This window comes from Pantherophis guttatus, chromosome 7, assembly GCF_059756535.1.
Source record: "Pantherophis guttatus breed Tessera chromosome 7, ASM5975653v1, whole genome shotgun sequence".
NCBI classification, from domain to species: domain Eukaryota; kingdom Metazoa; phylum Chordata; class Lepidosauria; order Squamata; family Colubridae; genus Pantherophis; species Pantherophis guttatus.
In genome coordinates, this window is record NC_142069.1 from 86,380,472 (window position 1) to 86,400,263 (window position 19,792).

At 39.7% G+C, this 19,792-nt stretch overlaps 1 protein-coding gene across 11 annotated transcripts in view; it reads right to left on the bottom strand.

Annotated features, from left to right (window-relative positions):
* The window catches only part of SRPK2 (SRSF protein kinase 2), a 138,350-nt gene that overhangs the window by 28,996 nt on the left and 89,562 nt on the right, over positions 1-19,792 (bottom strand). For all 11 annotated transcript variants that reach the window (XM_087873357.1, XM_087873358.1, XM_087873354.1 and 8 more), the window contains 6 exons: positions 11,198-11,306; positions 9,568-9,655; positions 9,244-9,331; positions 7,428-7,534; positions 5,773-5,938; positions 2,099-2,124 (listed from right to left, as the gene is read on the bottom strand). In XM_087873357.1, coding sequence (XP_087729483.1) covers positions 2,099-2,124; positions 5,773-5,938; positions 7,428-7,534; positions 9,244-9,331; positions 9,568-9,655; positions 11,198-11,306 — 584 coding nt within the window. The remainder of the gene's footprint in view (positions 1-2,098; positions 2,125-5,772; positions 5,939-7,427; positions 7,535-9,243; positions 9,332-9,567; positions 9,656-11,197; positions 11,307-19,792) is intronic.

Consider the following 19,792-nt stretch of genomic DNA (forward strand, 5'->3'; position numbering starts at 1 on the left):
TAAGTGAGTTTTGACCCTTTTTACGACTTTTCTTGCTAGGGTTGTTAAGTGAATCACCGCAGCTGTTAAGTTAGCACTACTAGGTTGCTAAGTGAATTTGGCTTCCCCACTAACTTTGCTTGTCAGAAGGTCGCAAAAGGGGATTACGTGACCCCGGGACACTGCGACCGTCATAAATATGAACCAGTTGCCAAGCGTCCGAATTTTGATCACGTGACGGTGGGGGATGGCTGCAACAGTCATAAGTGTGAAAAACGGTCAGGAGTCCCTTTTTTCAGGGCCGTTGTAACTTTGAACGGTCACTAAATGAGCGGTTGTAAGTCGAGGACTACTTGCATTGTGTGTGTTTGCCACCTTGAGTTATTTGTAAAACCAATAAAGGCAGGATACAAATAAAATTAATCAAATAACATAAAGATATAAAATAAAATAAAAATATAAATCTAATTAAAATAAAATAAATCTGCAGTATGGCAATGCAGAAGATATCCCCCCCTCCCCTTCCCAAATTCTGTTTTGAGGCTCTTGGGTAGCTACTCTCCATTATGACTTAATATGGAATCTTTCCTTTAAAATATACCCATTTCCCAGTCAAAGGTTAATTTTTGTTTTGGAATGGGCCAGCTGGAATGTACCAAACTACATTGTCCAGCCATCAAAAGCAGGCCCTAGAATGGCGTTTCAATCTGCTTTTTTCCCATGCATTTTAAGAAATGCATCATGGATAGCTCCGTATCATAATAGCTGGTGTAGAATAGAATAGAGCCGGAAGGGACCTTGGAGGTCTTCTAGTCCAACCCCCTGCTCAAACAGGAGAACTTATACCATTTCAGATAAGTGACTCTCCAGTCTCTTCTTAAAAAACCTCCGGTGATGATGGAACACCTACAACGTCTGGTGGCAAGCTGTTCCATTGTCCTCACTGTTAGGCAGTTTCTCCTTAATACCAGGTTGCTCCTCTCCTTGATTAGTTTCCACCCATTGTTTCTTGTCCTGCCCTCTGATGCTTTGGAAAATGGGTTTCTTTGTGTCAGCCCCTCAAATACTGGACCTTGTCTTGAATTTCCCACTATAAATGCAGCTACTAAATTTATTGCGGTGTTTAAATGATCCTTTCTAAAATGCTACCAGCTTTCATTCTTTTGTGAGCATTGGGTTGTTGTTAGTTGCGAAGTCGTGTCCGACTTATCGCGACCCCCATGGATAATGTTCCTCCAGGCCTTCCTGTCCTCTACCATCCTCTGGAGTCCATTTAAGCTCACGCCGACTGCTTCAGTGACTCATTGGTATAAATTGACAAAAGTATAAAGCTGAAGAAAGACTGCTAAACATCGGACCGAAGTCAACGTTGAGGATTAAAAGGGGGGGAAATGACGCAGAGCATGGTATATTTCTATGCAGAAATAAACCCAATAAAAGCAACTGCTATAAAATTCCTGACCCAGTCTTTATTAAAAAAAAAAAGCTTGCTAACCTAGTGAAATCCCTTCTCTTCTCACCAACGGTGGTTGAAATTTTCCGATGCTTCACAAGCCATTTGTCATGAATTATGGAAATACGATCTTCGAAGGAAAATACGTTTCATAGCTATTTTTGGATGAATGGCATTTTAATGCTTAGCTGCAGGCAGGAATGTAGTCTACACCGTAATACCAGAAAGGAGATAGTTACAGGTAAGTCCCAGATTTTCGACCACAATTGAGCCCAAAATTTATGTTACTAAGTTAAGATGTTTTTTTAAAGTGAATTTGGCGTCATTTTATGATCTTAATATTCACTTAATAAACGTGGCCAGAAATGTCGTAAAATGAGGCAAAATTCAGTTCTAACAACTCTCTCCCTTAGCAATAGAAATTCTGGGCTCATTTGAGGTCGTAAGTTGAGGACCACCTGTACTTAGTAGTTTTATTTAACCTAAGTGGCATTACGTGTTTTAAAATCCAGTGGCAAATATAATGCGTGATGAATGTTATGCAAAAAAGACTCGTCGTCAGATAAAGATTCATAAATGAAATTTAAAAGGTTTTTTTTTTTAATCTTTTAACCATCCAAACAAAAGAATCAGATATCTAAATAACAATAATGTAACAGTACTTACAGGCTTTTGTTGTGGGGCAGTACTCACTGAAAAATAAAATAAGAGACAGCCAGTGTCACAGTTATGAATACTCAAGTGTATATTTTTTTAAAAAAACCAATGGATATAAGACTCCGTCAGAGACAAATCCCTTGTGTGTCCAAATACACTTGGTCAATACAGAATTCTATTCTATTCTGTTTTATTCTATATTCTATTCTATTCCATTCCATTCCATTCCATTCCATTCCATTCCACATTTATCTCTATTCTATTCTGTATTTATCTATTCTATTCTTATTCTATTCGACATTTATCTGTTCTATGCTGTTATTCTATTCTATTCTATTCTATTCTATTCTATTCTATTCTATTCTTATTCTAGTTATCTGTTCTATGCTGTTCTGCTTTATTCTATTCTATTCTATTCTATTCTTATTCTAGTTATCTGTTCTATGTTGTTCTGCTTTATTCTATTCTATTCTATTCTTATTCTAGTTATCTGTTCTATGCTGTTCTGCTTTATTCTATTCTATTCTATTCTATTCTTATTCTAGTTATCTGTTCTATGCTGTTCTGCTTTATTCTATTCTATTCTATTCTATTCTATTCTTATTCTAGTTATCTGTTCTATGCTGTTCTGCTTTATTCTATTCTATTCTATTCTATTCTATTCTATTCTTATTCTAGTTATCTGTTCTATGCTGTTCTGCTTTATTCTATTCTATTCTATTCTATTCTTATTCTAGTTATCTGTTCTATGTTGTTCTGCTTTATTCTATTCTATTCTTATTCTAGTTATCTGTTCTATGCTGTTCTGCTTTATTCTATTCTATTCTATTCTATTCTTATTCTAGTTATCTGTTCTATGCTGTTCTGCTTTATTCTATTCTATTCTATTCTTATTCTAGTTATCTGTTCTATGCTGTTCTGCTTTATTCTATTCTATTCTATTCTTATTCTAGTTATCTGTTCTATGCTGTTCTGCTTTATTCTATTCTATTCTATTCTATTCTATTCTATTCTATTCTATTCTTATTCTATTCTTTTTCTGCTCTTCTGCTCTTCTCTTCTCTCTTCCCCCCCTCCTTGCTTCCCTCGGCTCCCCTACTCTACTCTATTGAGGGGAAGGCATGGCTAGCTGGGGAATTCTGGGAATTGAACTCCACATGTCTTAAAGTTGCCAAAGTTGTCCCTGGTCTAAGCCAACCGAGCACGTTCAAAAACGTTTGTCTTCATTGCCTGGAAACGTTTTCGCTGGTTCTCTCAAAACGAGAGCTCTGTCATTCACCCATCGATTTTGCTTGGGTAGGAACTCATGTTCCTACCCAAGCCATAATCTACAATCCAAGCCAGACTGTTCCACCGACCTTTGGTCTTCTTCTAGAAAAAATCTAGAAGACTGGAACTGACTCGAGGAGATAGGCTTCACGAAAGACGTCCGTTCCCAGGATGACAACATTATTATGGGACAAGAGAGATTTCTATACCTTTCCCAAATGAAACTGGAATTGCCTCCTGCTTCCAACCAATTCCTTTGGGAATTCTGGGAGTTGAAGTCCACAAGTCACAAAAGGGCCATAGTTTCTCATCCCTGCCCTAGAGCTACAATAGAGGGGGGCCGACTTTCAAGATCATGGATTGCTCATCCCTGCTCGAAGTCAAAAGCCTTCCCGGTTCAAAGCGTTATCTTTTATGCTTCTAAAATGATTTAACTCCAATTCTATTTTATTTATTTATTTTGCTCTTCTCCTTCCATTTCTACTCCTTTGCCCGGGGGTTGGAGATAAACCTCCGTAGATCCTATAAAATTCCTTTGCTTGCCAAAATAACTTCTTTAGCTCACACCATTTCTAGCAGAATCTATCCGCTGAAATTTACTGAAAACCTATTTTATAAATGAGCCTCGCTACTCCTGGTCAAGAGGCTCAGGGCTCCCAATTACCCTGTTTCCCCAAAAATAAGACCCAACTGGAAAATAAGTCCTAGCATGATTTTTCAGGATGCTCATAATATAAGCCCACCCACCCCCAAAATAAGCCCCAGTTAAGATTGTCAGACAGATGGGTGCATTTAGTACCGTATTTTCCCCAAAATAAGACCTAACCAGAAAATAAGCCCTAATGCATCTTTTGGAGCAAAAATTAATATAAGATCCTTTCTTATTTTCGGAGAAACATGGTACCTTTTAAAACCGTCAACTGAGCTTCAGGTCTGAAATGCAGTTCTTTGGTTTTGCCTTGATAACCGTTACTTTTTCTGTTTCACCGACCCCGTATTTTTATTCTGTATTTTCAATCGGGCTGCTTCTTTCCCTGAACTAAAAATAATTTGAATCCTCTGTGTTTGGTTACTCCCTCAAGAAATGACTTGAATACTTCATTTCCTGACCTTTACACCGGCTTTTGAATAAAAAGCCAGGGCGAGCTGGCATATTAGGAAGAACCCGGTGGAACGAAAAAAAATATATAATTAAGCTTTCTTTAGCTACCACAAGGGTAAAGTTGTGTGTGTGTGTGTGTGTGTGTGTGTACACCCTGTTTCCCCGAAAATAAGACCCAATCAGAAAATAAGTCCTAGCATGATTTTTCAGAATGGCTCGTAATATAAGCCCTACCCCAAAAATAAGCCGTCAGTTAAGATCATCAGCAGACAGAGGCGTTTAGTACTATATTTCCCCCAAAATAAGACCTAACCAGAAAATAAGCCCTAATGCATCTTTAAAATTAATATTAATGATTATATTAATATAATGATTAAAAATTAATATAAATCTGCTGAGCCACCAGGGGCCTCTCACCAGGCTCAAGGTTGACTCAGCCTTCCATCCTTTCTAAGGTAGGTAAATTGAGGACCCAGTTTGTGGGGGCAATAAGCTGACTTTGTATAAATATACAAAAGTATGAAGGCTGTTGCTTAATGCATTGTAAGCCGCCCTGAGTCTTCGGAGAAGGGCGGCATATAATATATTATTTATTTTTTAAATTTTTTTTAAATTTATTTTTATATGCCGCCCTTCTCCGGAGACTCAGGGTGGCTTACAATGCATTAAGCAATAGCCTTCATACTTTTGTATATTTTATACAAAGTCAGCTTATTGCCCCCACAAACCGGGTCCTCATTTTACCCACCTTAGAAAGGATGGAAGGCTGAGTCGATATAAGACCGGGGTGAAATCCAACAGGTTCTGACAGGTTCTGGAGAACCGGTAGTGGAAATTTTGAGCAGTTCGGAGAACCAGTAGCGGAAATTTTGAGTAGTTCAGAGAACTGGCAAATACCACCTCTGGCTGGGCCCAGAGTGGGGTGGGAATGGGGATTTTGCAGTATCCTTCCCCTGGAGTGGGAATGGAGATTTTGTAGTATCTTCCCCTGGAGTAGGGTGGGAATGGAGATTTTGCAGCACCCTTCCCCTGCCACGCCCACCAAGTCACACCCACCAAATCACACCATGCCCACCAAGCCACACCCACAGAACCGGTAGTAAAAAAATTTGGATTTCACCACTGTATAATACCCAGTCTTATTTTGGGGGAAACACGCTTTTGTTCCTTTCCTATTGCAAAGCGATTGAAAATTTAACCCTTCCAATTCAGCGCATTTAAACGTATTGTTCCCATTAAGTAAAATCGACTCGGTGTTATTACAGCCTGCATTGTCTCGTTGGCGGAAAATACGAATTTTAAACGCTGCTACCTGCTGAGCCAGAGGGAGGTGGCGCCCCCGCTTTCTGCCACTCGGTCGCTTCCGCCGCCATTCTCCGCACGTAGGTGTCATCTACACACATCAAGATGTTTTCTGGTTTGATATCCGTATGAATGATCTTACATTTGCTGTGAAGGTAATCTAAACCCTGCAATACCTGATTGCAAAATATTCAGACGGAGAATAATTGCATTACCATCAAAAAACAAGGACGCTGGTCAGGATTTAACATTTTAGCACCAAGAGGAATTATTCACAGCCCTCCAGATGTTGCTTAACCTCAGTATTATTACGAGCATGGCGACATAAGAAGTTCCGAAAGTTACGCTGTGCAGGTAGACCTCGACTTACGACCGCAATGGAGCAAACGCCTGTTGCTAAGTGAGACGTTTGTTAAGCCTGATTTTACGACTTTTCTTCCCACCATTGTTAAGTGAATCCCTGCAGCTGTTAAGTTAGGAACGTAACGTTGTTAAGTGAATCTGGCTTCCCCGTTGACTTTGCTCGTTAAGAAGGTCGCAAAGGGAGATCACGTGACCCCGGGATGCTGCAACCGTCATAAATATGAGCCAGTTGCCAAGCGTCTGAACTTTGATTACGTGACCATGGGGATGCTACAATGGTCATAAGTGGGGAAAACTGCTGTTGCGAGTGTCTGAAGTTCAGTCACATGACTACTGAAGGGGTTTGACGATGGATCTTTAGGTCGTAAGCCACCAGAGATAAGTCAAGGACTACCTGTATTAAGTGCCAAATAACAGCGGCTCCCAACCTTTGGAGCACCAGGGACCGGTTCCGTGGAGAGAGATTTTTCCACGGCCAGGAGGGGGCGTGATTTCACGTGCTGCCTACATCCCGTGGATGGGTCTTTGCTTTTTTGCGCAGCCCAATTTCTGGCATGCCGCAGCCCAGTCCCAGTACACGGACCGGGGATTGGGGACCCTGCTATAGAAGACTGGCTGAGACAAGCACAATGTCATTTCACCTACTGCTACAGGTTGTAAAAATGCCGTTTTTGTGAAGTTGAGAATGTCAGTAACTAATTTTTTAAACTGGAACTCTTCAGATATTCTTATTTCCAAAGTGTTAACTTAGTGTTTCATAACTTTATTTATTTTATTTTATTGATTTTATTTCGAATTTATATACCGCACCTTCTCCCGAGGGACTCAAGGCAGTGTACAGCCAGATAAAAAACATACAATACAAACATTAAAAACAATTAAAAAGATATATATTAATTTGGCCCCAATTTAAAATAAACCAATTAAAAATATTTTAAAAATGTATTAAGCCAGCCCGGCTTGCTGAAAAAAGAAAGTTTTAAGGGCACGGCGGAAGGCAACTGCGCTCTTATGACGAATTACTGGACAAAAAGCCTTACTAAGCAGGTATATACAAAAGTATGAAGGCTATTGCTTAACGCATTGTAAGCCGCCCTGAGTCTCCGGAGAAGGGCGGCATATAAATAGAACAAACAAACAAACAAACAAACAAACAAACAAACAAATAAATATAAATAAATAAATAAATACTGGGGGGCGGAGGAGAGGACTAAAATATCTAAAAATACAATCTCTACGAGTTTTGCCAGACAATGACATATTCATACTTGAATTAATGATATATGAATACTGGAATCTTACCTGCTGTATTATACTTTTCACACAATGGATCGGAAGGCCCTGATAGCTGGACTTAATTATCCATTTTAAAAGGTGATGTCCAAGTACTTCAAAAACCATACAGACATCTGTGTTTCCATTAAGGATAAACGGCAAGTGATTTTTATTGGCGCACAACGATGTTTGCAAAGGTGAATTCTGCTGAAATGAAAGGATGGAATGGACTCTCCTGCAATGTATTACATAAAGGAAGAACTGCACAACCCTAGACTAGCCCCATCAAAATTAAATATGCTGACCATTTACGGCAGGGGTGTCAAACTCGATTTCATTGAGGGCCGTATCAGGGTTGGGTTTGACCTCGGGGGGTGTGGCCAGCTCGATGTCACTCATCGAGGCTCCGTTTTCAGCTGCAACGGCCACCTGCAGCCCTCTGCCAGTAAAAATGGAGCTCAAGGAGGCCGCGCGCGGCCTGCCTGGACTCCATTTTTGACTGCGACAGCCTCCTGCAGCCCTCTGCCAGCAAATACGGACCTCGGGGATGCTGTGTGAGGCCCGCCCGGGCTCCGTTTTCAGCTGCAACGTCCTCCTTCAACTCTTTGCCAGTGAAAATGGAGTTCGGGTGGGCCCCCAGGCTGTTTTCGTTGGCAGAGGCATCGCGGGCCAGTCCTTTGCTGTTTCCAGGGTGGGCTCACAGGCCAGATCTAAGCACCCCGCGGGCCTTGAGTTTGAAACCCTTGATTTACAGGCTGATAAATATGAGCATGAAAACCAGTTTGGTGCAGTAGTTAATTCTTCACACTAGAAACCAGGAGACTCTGAGTTCTAGTCCCGTTTTAGGCATACAGCCAGGTGAGTGAGCCTGGGCCAGTCATTCTCTCTCAGCCCTAGGAAGGAGGCAATGGCAAACCACTTGAGAAAAACCTTGACAAGAAAACTGAAAGGACTTGTCCAGGGAGTCCCTGAGAATCAGTCACAATTGAACGGGGGAGAAAAGAAAATATGAGCAGAGCCTATAAATTAATTTCATTAAATAATAATGCTGTAATAAAAAAAGAGGGAAAAGAAATAAACCTCACAGTTGATGCAAAATATCTCTATGACAACATCTTAGGCAACAGCAAAAGGAATTTTCAGTCTAGCATAAGTCAAAAGAACGTAAATTGTTCCTGTAGCAACAATACCTTATAACTAATTAGAATTATAATGTAACATAGATCCATCATAGAATCAGCTGGTGTTTTATTTAGTGACAATGTATCGTTTGTTTGACTGTCAAAGCCGACACTATGAAAATAGACACATTCCCATAGTTATAAAAATAGACAAAGGTGCAGAAATAAATATTATATTATACAAATTAAGTATTGTAAAATAAGTATTGTATATCGTAATGTATCTTGATAGCTGTATTTACAGTACTTAAGGACATTTAGTTTAGAACATGAAAACTTATGTGGTCGATATTTTAAGAAAATATGGTAAGATAAGTCCCGTATAAACCTTAACCTGAATTTTAAAATCTTATTTCCAAAAATACAAAAATATTCAAATTATTACAAAAGCTATTTGTCATATTTTTAAAAGCATTAAAACACCAATTTAGAGCTTTGTAAGACAATTGAGGTGAGCCCTCAAAAATAAATATGACTAGATGAAATATCTGAATAACTGAGGTGATCCCTACACTTTATTAAAAAAATCATTATTTCTATAGTGTTTCATACTATAATGATTCATTTTTAAAAGAACTGATCCACTAACAATAATATAATATTCTGAAGAGCGTGAACCATCTTTAATGAGGCTTGGAAAGAAAAATAGATAGAAAAGATACGTATGCCATTCATGCCGGAAATTTTAAAGTCGTCAATTAATTGGACCACCATATCTTTATTCGGATCGTTGGGATCACTTTCACGAACCTAAAAACAAAGAGAGGAAAAAAACCCATCATGTACGTTTTGAATTAAGCGCACCCACACGTCATATTTAAAACGCATTATATTTTAACAGCACCAACATTTATTTTAAAAACAATGCGGGTTTGAAAAGGCCTTGTAGCTTTAGAACGGTGTTCCTTATTCCTAAATGAGTCGTAAAAATTACCTGTGTCTGTAGAAACACAATTCATTGAATGGAAAGTTGTGGCGATACTTACACATTTCAGCAATTTTATTTCATCCAAGGCTGTCTCCGTATAATGTTGAGCGCTCTTGACAACTTTCATGGCGACAAACCGTTTCCCCCTTTAAAATAATAGTTAAAAAGAAAAACTATCAACGCTATACAGTTTTATTGCATACATCATATTGGCACGACTGGTGAAAGCCGAGTCTAAAAGTTCCCGCGGCTTTCACCTAATTAAAAGTAAAAGTTTCCTCTTTCCCTCCAAGTCACTGATCAAGCTGTCCAATCCAGAAGCTGGCCGGTTGCTTGGTTACTTCACTCCTCCTCTGGCCCAGTCACCTGTGAGAATGACCTTGGTTCCCACAGGAAAGCTTTATTGTTTTGGCTACAAAACCCCATCTAACTATTTCCCCCCCCCCCACTGTTGTGTGGTAACCCTGAAACTTTCAAGATGGCACCAGCCAGGTTCACTTCAGGGGTTGCCACCCAATCTGGATTAGTTCCTGGGACCAGAGATTTAGTCATCCGAGCTTTCGGACTTGTGCTGGAGCCCATTTTTTAGGGAAGTTCTCTTTACTGGAATGTGGGAACTTGTCTCTACATTCCAGTAGGGAGAAATTCCCTGGATAGGCTCCAGCATAAGTCCGAAATATTACATCGACCCAGATTGGATCCTGCAACATTATCCAGGGTGGGGTATATTCGCCTTCATTCCTAATGCTAACAACATTTCAGCAATATGATTCAGATGGCTAAAGGACAGCCAGTACTTTGTCTTCAATAATAACCTTTAACTAATAGGATTTGAGATAATATTTTTAGCAAACCAGATCGGAAGGATAATTACATCCTGGGCCTGACTTCTGTAAAAACAGATTCACTTCCTCTTAAACCACATTCGCTCAATACTATATCGATCATTTCTTAGGGGAAGAGATTTCAATATAACGTATGTTTGATTAGGCAGCATTAATAAACATATAAACTGCTACATTCAGCAGGTTGCACAGGACACATTATACATATATTGCTCTGTCTGTGTGTGTGTTAGGCTATCCTATCTGTCCATCTGTATCTATGCATGCATGCATCTATCTATCTATCTATCTATCTATCTATCTATCTATCTATCTTATCTATCTATCTATCTTATCTATCTATCTATCTTATCTATCTATCTATCTATCTATCTATCTATCTATCTATCTATCTTATCTATCTATCTATCTATCTATCTATCTATCTTATCTATCTATCTATCTTATCTATCTATCTAGTGTGTCTCTGTCTATATCAATCTATCTGTCTATCTATCTATCTGTCTATCTATCTGCCTATCTATCTAATCTATCTGTCTGTCTGTCTGTCTGTCTGTCTGTCTATCTATCTATCTATCTATCTATCTATCTATCTATCTATCTTATCTATCTATCTATCTATCTATCTAGTCTGTCTCTCTGTCTATATCAATCTATCTGTCTATCTGTCTATCTATCTGTCTGTCTTATCTATCTATCTTATCTATCTATCTATCTTATCTATCTATCTTATCTATCTATCTATCTTATCTATCTATCTATCTATCTATCTATCTATCTATCTATCCCTCCATTTTCTATCTATGATAAAAATAAGACGCAAAGAGAAAGAACATATCTTACTGCATGTCCCAGCATAGCCAGACGGTAGAGAAGTGACCCCATCCTAATTTTCTGATAACGTGATATCGACCATTGAAAAGATCTCCAATTTTCACTGGATGGTAGCCACCTTCCCAAAAACAAAAGGATATAATTAAGGATGTAATTTCATTTGCAGCGTTTTACTTATGTACGCAGGAAAGGATCTTAATATCTGCCAGCTACTTGCAGAAATTGCAACTGTAAAGCATCGCTGATTGTAATGGAACAATTCTGAGAAAACATTCCTAAAATTGCTTTGCTAGATTTAATTCTTTGTTCCAAAAATATCCTGGGACAAACTTTAAAGATGTAATTATATTCTGAAGCTTCATTGTATCATAACTGCAAGGAAGACAGTACCTTAGTGTATGAAAATATTTTATATCTGAATCCCTCTCTCTCTCTCCATCCATCCACCCATCCACCATCCATCCATCCACCCACCATCCATCCTTCCATCCATCCATCCATCCCTCCCTCTCTCCATCCATCCACCCATCCACCATCCATCCACCCACCCACCCACCATCCTTCCATCCATCCATCCATCCATCCATCCATCCATCCATCCATCTCTCAATCCCTCCCTCTCTCCATGCATGCATGCATCCATGCATCCATCTCTCAATCCCTCCCTCTCTCCATCCATCCACCCATCCACCATCCATCCATCCACCCACCATCCATCCTTCCATCCATCCATCCATCCATCCCTCTCTCCATCCATCCACCCATCCACCATCCATCCACCCACCCACCATCCTTCCATCCTTCCATCCATCCATCCATCCATCTCTCAATCCCTCCCTCTCTCCATTCATGCATGCATGCATCCATCCATCCATCCATCTCTCAATCCCTCCCTCTCTCCATCCATCCACCCATCCACCATCCATCCATCCATCCATCCATCCATCCATCCATCCATCCAATATATAAAGCTACCCATTTGTCCAAGAAAATTTGGGTGGTGAACCCAATAAAAATAGGACATTTCACTGACCAACAAAAATCAGATAAAACCATACTGAAGTTCAGTAAAATATAAGCCCACTAATCGCATGCACACAGATCACAGCTCTCAAAAGTCACATATTTCCAATTGGTCTGTGTTAATTTCAATGGAAAGCTTCCTGCTTCCCTTCCTTCTACCAAGACTTTATCAATACGAACACTTTAATACCAGTATTAAATTCTTGATTTAATAAACCTTACTTTAGTGAGCTGGATGAAATGGAAAAAAAAACTTTGTTTGGATAAAATCCCAAAAACACTCTTATGTTACATTATGTTCCCATTTTATACAGGTGCAAAATCTGATTTATCATTTCACTATATGTAAATAATATTTGCTAACTCTCATTCCAATTTAATAGACATTCGGTATTAACAGAATCCCAACCACCATATTGATTGATTAAAAGGGGAGCTTATTTTATTAGATATCATAATCAGGATTTCTCTATCAAAAGCTGTTATATCGTATTAGGTCAAAATACTTGTTTATTGTTCTTATGACTTACCTTACTCTATACACTACTTCTTGTTTATGAACCACAGATTATTGTTTGACGTAGCGTGTGAGTACAACAGCTGCAATATATTTTGCAAACTACAGTAAAAATAAATCATGGCTTGGCATGAAAATACTCTTATGTGTTACACAAATACTGTTTACTGTTAAAACACATGGGCTAGAAAAAGTCTAGAATAGAATAGAATAGAATAGAATAGAATAGAATAGAATAGAATAGAATAGAATAGAATAGAATAGAATAGAATAGAATAGAATAGAATAGAATAGAATAGAATTCTTTATTGGCCAAGTGTGATTGGACACACAAGGAATTTGTCTTTGGTGCATATGCTCTCAGTGTACATAAAAAGAGAAGATACATTCGTCAAGAATCATAAGGTACAACACTTAATGATAGTCACAGGGTACAAATAAGCAATCAAATCATACTAGGAAACGATCGATATAAATCGTTAAGGATACAAACAATAAAGTTACAGTCATCCAGTTATAAGTGGGAGGAGATGGGCGATAGGAACGATGAGAAGACTAATAGTAATAGTAATGCACACTTAGTGAATAGTTTGAAAGTGTTGAGGGAATTATTTGTTAAGCAGAGTGATGGCGTTTGGGAAAAAACTGTCCTTGTGTCTCGTTGTTCTGGTGTGCAGTGCTCTATAGCCTCATTTTGAGGGTAGGAGTTGAAACAGTTTATGTCCAGGATGTGAGGAGTCTGTAAATATTTTCACAGCCCTCTTTTTGACTTGTGCAGTATACAGGTCCTCAATGGGAGGCAGGTTGGTAGCCAATGTTTTTTCTGCAGTTCTAATTATCCTCTGAAGTCTATGTCTCTCTTGTTGGGTTGCAGAACCGAATCAGACAGTTACCTTCTCTCCAAAGTTCAGGTGTTAATAAGGATTACCCAACTGGCCATCACAAATGCATTCCACAGTTGTGTCTCACTTGTGTACCAGCTCAAGTAAATGCAGCTCCTAATACAAAATCATTTCTAGTATTCACAATTTTCAAAATTCTGCAAAATTAAGACACCCAAGTGAGCCTTTGATTCATTTCGAATCGCGCCCAATAAAATTTCAATAATTCGCCAAATTTCAGTTCTCAATGTTTTTTTGCCAGTACCAAAATCCTCAGAAATGGAAAATGCTCTCAACTGGGATAGATAAATCTTGATCCTTGAAATGTCATTGAAATTTCATTCCCAGCAGCTTCTCCAACATAGCCAATGGATGAGGGATTTGGGGAAATCAAGAATAACTGGGAGCCCGTAACTTGCTCATCCCTGATCTAAATTCTCTGTGACAACCATGAAGAACATACCTGGATAATGAATAGTTTACTTCCTAAATCTGAAAGGCTTCCTGTTGTCATTTTAAAAAAGAAAATCGGTTCATTCAAAAGCAAGCTGGAGGACACAAAGTATAAAAGCATAAAGGGAAATTATAAAGGAAAAGAGTCATTAAAATCTGAAAAACACCTACATGATTAGGCAAATAGCTAACGAACTTTCCAAAGCTTACACTTTTCAACACGTCTTCAAAACTTCGTTATCTCTAAACCAGGGGTCCCCAACCTTTTGGACCTCAGGGACCACTAAATTCATAATTTTAAATCCCGAGGACCACTAATATGATCTACCTAATGACTGGCTGGGTGGGTGTGGCTAGGTGATCATGTGACTGAGTGGGTGCGGTCAACTCGATGTCACTCACGTTGAGGGGTGCCTCGCTGGCCTCTACTTGCCCCTCCACTCCCAGCCGCTCTTCGCCTGCCCGTCCGGGCTCCTTAGTGCCCCAACAGGAAGCAGTTTTTTTTTTAATTTGATTTATATACCGCCCTTCTCCGGAGACTCAGGGCGGCTTACAATGAGTTAAGCAATAGCCTTCATACTTTTGTATATTTATACAAAGTCAGCTTATTGCCCCCACAAACTGGGTCCTCATTTTATCTACCTTAGAAAGGATGGAAGGCTGAGTCAACCTTGAGCCTGGTGAGATTCGAACTTACAGTAATTGCAGACAGCTGGTGTTAATCACAATGCTTTTAGTCTGCTGAGCCACCAGGCCAGTTGTTGGAGCTAAGCAGCCACTAGGAGAAAGAGTTGGCAAAACAGCTGGCTCAGTTCAAATTGGATCTGACCGAGAAGGAGGCTCAGTAGAAGCACCTCACTGAGGACTAGGAGCATAGGCTTTCCAAGCAGAGGGAAGACCTGCGGGAGTGCAAGGCCAGGTACAGGCACCTGGAGACTCAGTGGGCTGAGATGGTCAGCCAGTTCCAGGCCATGATGCAGTCCCACTGGAACGAGGCCCTCTGGCTCTTCGCCACCAGTGGCACTTCCCTCCAGCCTTCGCCCAAAGCCCCACACCAGGAGGCTGAAACAGACCCCAAGTCGGAATTTCTGCCCCCCTCCGACCCACACAAAAAGACCCCGAAGGGGGAGACTCTCTGCAGCAACAGAAACGTTCATTGCACGTATCCGGTCCAAGGGCCGTAGTTTGAGGACCCCTGATTTAGTGCAATATAAAAAGTGCAAATAATTTTTTATTTGCACTTTTTATTTGCGGACCACCAAAATTTTCTCACGGACCACCAGAGGTCCATGGACCACCAGTTGGTGACCGCTGCTCTAAACAATTTAGAGTTAGGGGATTATCCAGAGTATTTAATTCTTCGGTTCTTTTTTTTTTTTTTTCCCCTTCGTTAGAGAAGCTTTACTAGTGACGTAAACTGTCAATTCATTTTACAATACAGACTATCAGATAAGCCTCAAGGGAGACTACGAAAGGAAGAATCTATCCAAAATTTAGAGCAGTTTCAATCTGCCTGTCAAGGAGGATTAATATATGCAAGGCAAAACTTGAAGACTGATAACTGCACAAAAAGGAGTGATGACATTTAGAGTATTCAGCGATCAAAATGGAATGGAATGGAATGGAATGGAATGGAATGGAATGGAATGGAATGGAACGGAATGGAATAGAAAATGTGGAATGGAATGGAATGGAATGGAATGGAATAGAATGAAATAGAATGGAATGGAATGGAATGGAATGGAATAGAAAATATGGAATGGAATGGAATGGAATGGAATGGAATGGAATCGAATGGAATGGAATAGAAGGAATGGAATGGAATGGAATGGAATGGAATCGAATGGAATGGAATAGAAGGAATGGAATGGAATGGAATGGAATGGAATGGAATAGAATAGAATAGAATGGAATGGAATGGAATGGAATGGAATGGAATGGAATGGAATGGAATAGAATAGAATAGAATAGAATAGAATAGAATAGAATAGAATAGAATAGAATAGAATAGAATAGAATAGAATAGAATAGAAAATATGGAATGGAATGGAATGGAATGGAATAGAATGGAATAGAATGAAATCGAATGGAATAGAAAGAATGGAATGGAATGGAATGGAATGGAATGGAATGGAATGGAATGGAATGGAATGGAATAGAAAATATGGAATGGAGTGGAGTGGAATGGAACAGAACATAATGGAATGGAACAGAACAGAACGGAACGAAACGGAACAGAACGGAACAGAATAGAATATAGAATAGATAGAATGTAGAGTAATATAGAACAGAATACAATAGGAGAATGGAAAGAATATAGAATAGGGTAGGACAGGACAGGACAGGACAGGACAGAATAGAGACTAGAATTGAACAGAACAGAATTTATTGGTCAAATGTAATTGGACACACAAGGAATTTGTCTCCGGTGCACAAGCTCTCAATGTACATGCAAGCAACAAGTGATAAATCATGATCGTAATCCTAAAATACGATCATAAATCATAAGATACAACAAGTGATAAATTAGAATTAGAATTCTTTATTGGCCAAGTGTGATTGGACACACAAGGAATTTGTCTTCGGTGCATACGCTCTCAGTGTACATAAAAAGACAAGATACATTTGTCACAAATCATAAGGTACAACACTTAATGACAGTCATGGGATACAAGTAAACAACTGAATCATGCTAGGAAACGATCAAAATAATCGTAAGGATACAAGCAACAAAGTTACAGTCATGCAGTCGTAAGTGGGAGGAGATGGGTGATAGGAACGATGAGAATGATAAATCATAATAATACCAATAAGTGAACATAGTAGGAAAGACGAGGGAGATGAGAAAGATAAGATGACAAGGATGAGAAAATCACAAGGCTATAATAGCAGATACTGCAATAATGGCAAATATGGTCACTGAAAATCTATTTAAATAAATAAGTAAATGTGGCTGGCCATTATTTCATTTCACCAGTACAACCATTTTTTAAAAGTCTGCACCCACTAATATGAGCCTTTCCTTATATTTATATACAGAATTTTGACACACAGTGTTCTTACCGTATTTTTCAGCGTATAAGACAACTGGGCGTATAAGACGACCCCCGACTTTTCCTGTTAAAATATAGGGTTTGGGCTATACTCGCCGTATAAGACTACCCCTCTTCCAACGCACACCAAATAAAAATTAAAAAACATCAGCTGGCTCATCCACAATGTAAAAGCAGCTGTGCTAGACCCAAATGGCCCCTGCAACAAGCAGGAACCTCACACAGTCACAAAAAGCCCAAAAAAACAACTTTCACACTTTACACACACAAACTTCCACATACAGCTTTGTGAGATTTTGTGTGTTTGTGTAGCTGGAGTGAAACACTACAGAAACACACTAAATCTCAGAAAGCTGAACAAATATTATTTTATTTTATTTTTATTTTTATATGAAAACTAAATTTAAAACTTCCTAAACTTTAAATGGCTAGGTCTAAAAAAGAACAACTAAAAAAAACCCCAATTAACTATTTTTTTTAAAGCTCCCAAAGGGGAAAAAAACTTACCCAATAGAACAGGGGTCTCCAACCTTGGCAACTTTAAGACTTGTAGACTTCAACTCCCAGAATTCCTCAGCCAGCTTTGCTTTGCTGGCTGAGGAATTCTGGGAATTGAAGTCCACAACTCCCTGCCTGCTTGATTGCAGGCAGGGAGTGGCTTGCTGATGGAATGGATTGCAGGCAAGTGAAGCAAGGCAAGCATTGCGACTAGCAGCTAAGGTAAGCAAGCTGGAGGGGGAAAAGTTTTTTCCTTTTACATGGCTCTGGCAATCCCAGCTGAGTTGCCTGATTAGCAGGCAAAGCTGGGATCGTCAGAGCTTGGATCGCCAGAGCCATTTAAGGCTCGTCAGAGCCTTTCGGGCTGGTCTGCCTGGTTACAGGAGAACGACACCCAGCATATAAGACGACCCCCGACTTTTGAGAAGATTTTCATGTGTTAAAAAGTCGTCTTATACGCCGGAAAATATGGTACATAATGTCAACTGAGCAGTGATTAAAAAACAAAACCAGCCAACGTTATTTTAACATTTAACGAGTCTATATTCTGAATGCCCCCCCCCATAGGAAAAAAAAATGTTAAGAAATGATGAACGCATGACACTCAGTTTATAAATTCTCCTGCTCTTTTCAAAAGAGCTGTTTTGTAACGGGAGGGCCACAAAAGCGAAGAATGACATGTTTCAAATAATGACTGACTGGCTTTGAAAGGACAGACGCCAGAGATGGTTCCTTTCAAAGCACCTCCTGAATGCGCTGTTATTTTAAGCTGGCAAACGAGCGAAATTCTTGCCTTTGTTAACTCGATGAATAGGAGACATCTCCAGAGTTAAAAAAAAAAAAAAAAAAGAGCTAAAGAAAAAGCAGAAGTCGAGTCCACCAAGCACGCACACACAAAAGTCTAGTTGCACCTGTGGCTCACAAACTCTACAGGAATTCCCACCCGTTCTGGTGCAGTTGGCACATCTGGACTGCTGTTGATTTATTTACTGATAAAGGAGACTATTTGTAGTCAGGGTTGAACTGTGGGCTCCTTGGGGCCCTCTGAGCTTGGTGGTTTTCTTGAGACGTTTCATTAACCAAACTAGGTAACATCATCAGTGCTAGTAAGGAGTGGGGTTTGCTCTCAATTTATATTTTAGTGGCTTGTCTAGTTTGGTAACGGGAGGGCCACAAAAGCAAATAACTTGAGGGAAATAGGCTGACTCTGTTAACTGCTTAGAGTGGGCTGTAAAACACTGTGAAGCGGTATATAAGTCTAAGTGTGCTATTGCTAAATGCCATTCATTCATTCATTCATTCACTCCTTCCTTCCTTCCTTCCTTCCTTCCTTCCTTCCTTCCTTCCTTCCTTCCTTCCTTCCTCCAAGAGCCGTGGTAGAGTGGTGGTTGGCATGCAGTATTGCAGGCTAACTCTGCTGACGGCCAGCAGTTCAATTCTCACTGGCTCAAGGTTGACTCAGCCTTCCATCCTTTTGAGGTCGATAAAATGAGGATCCAGATTGTTGAGGGAAATAGGCTGACTCTGTTAACTGCTTAGAGAGGGCTGTAAAACACTGTGAAGCGATATATAAGTCTAAGTGTGCTATTGCTAAATGCCATTCCTTCCTTCCTTCCTTCCTTCCTTCCTTCCTTCCTTCCTTCCTTCCTTCCTTCCTTCCTTCCTTCCTTCCTTCAAGAGCCGTGGTAGAGTGGTGGTTGGAATGCAGTATTGCAGGCTAACTCTGCTGACGGCCAGCAGTTCAATTCTCACCGGCTCAAGGTTGACTCAGCCTTCCATCCTTCTGAGGTCGGTAAAATGAGGATCCAGATTGTTGAGGGAAATATGCTGACTCTGTTAACTGCTTAGAGAGGGCTATAAAGCACTGTGAAGCGATATATAAGTCTAAGTGTGCTATTTATTTATTGATTGATTTGATTTGATTTTTATACCGCCCTTCTCCAGCAGGACTCAGGGCGGTGAACAGCCGAGATAAAACAGAGCATACAAAATTTAAAAAACAGTTTAAAAGGTAATTAAATAATTTCGGGCCACAGTTTAAAACAACCCAATTAAAACCAATTGCTAAATGCCATTCATTCATTCATTCACTCCTTCCTTCCTTCCTTCCTTCCTTCCTTCCTTCATCCAAGAGCCGTGGTAGAGTGGTGGTTGGAATGCAGTACTGCAGGCTAACTCT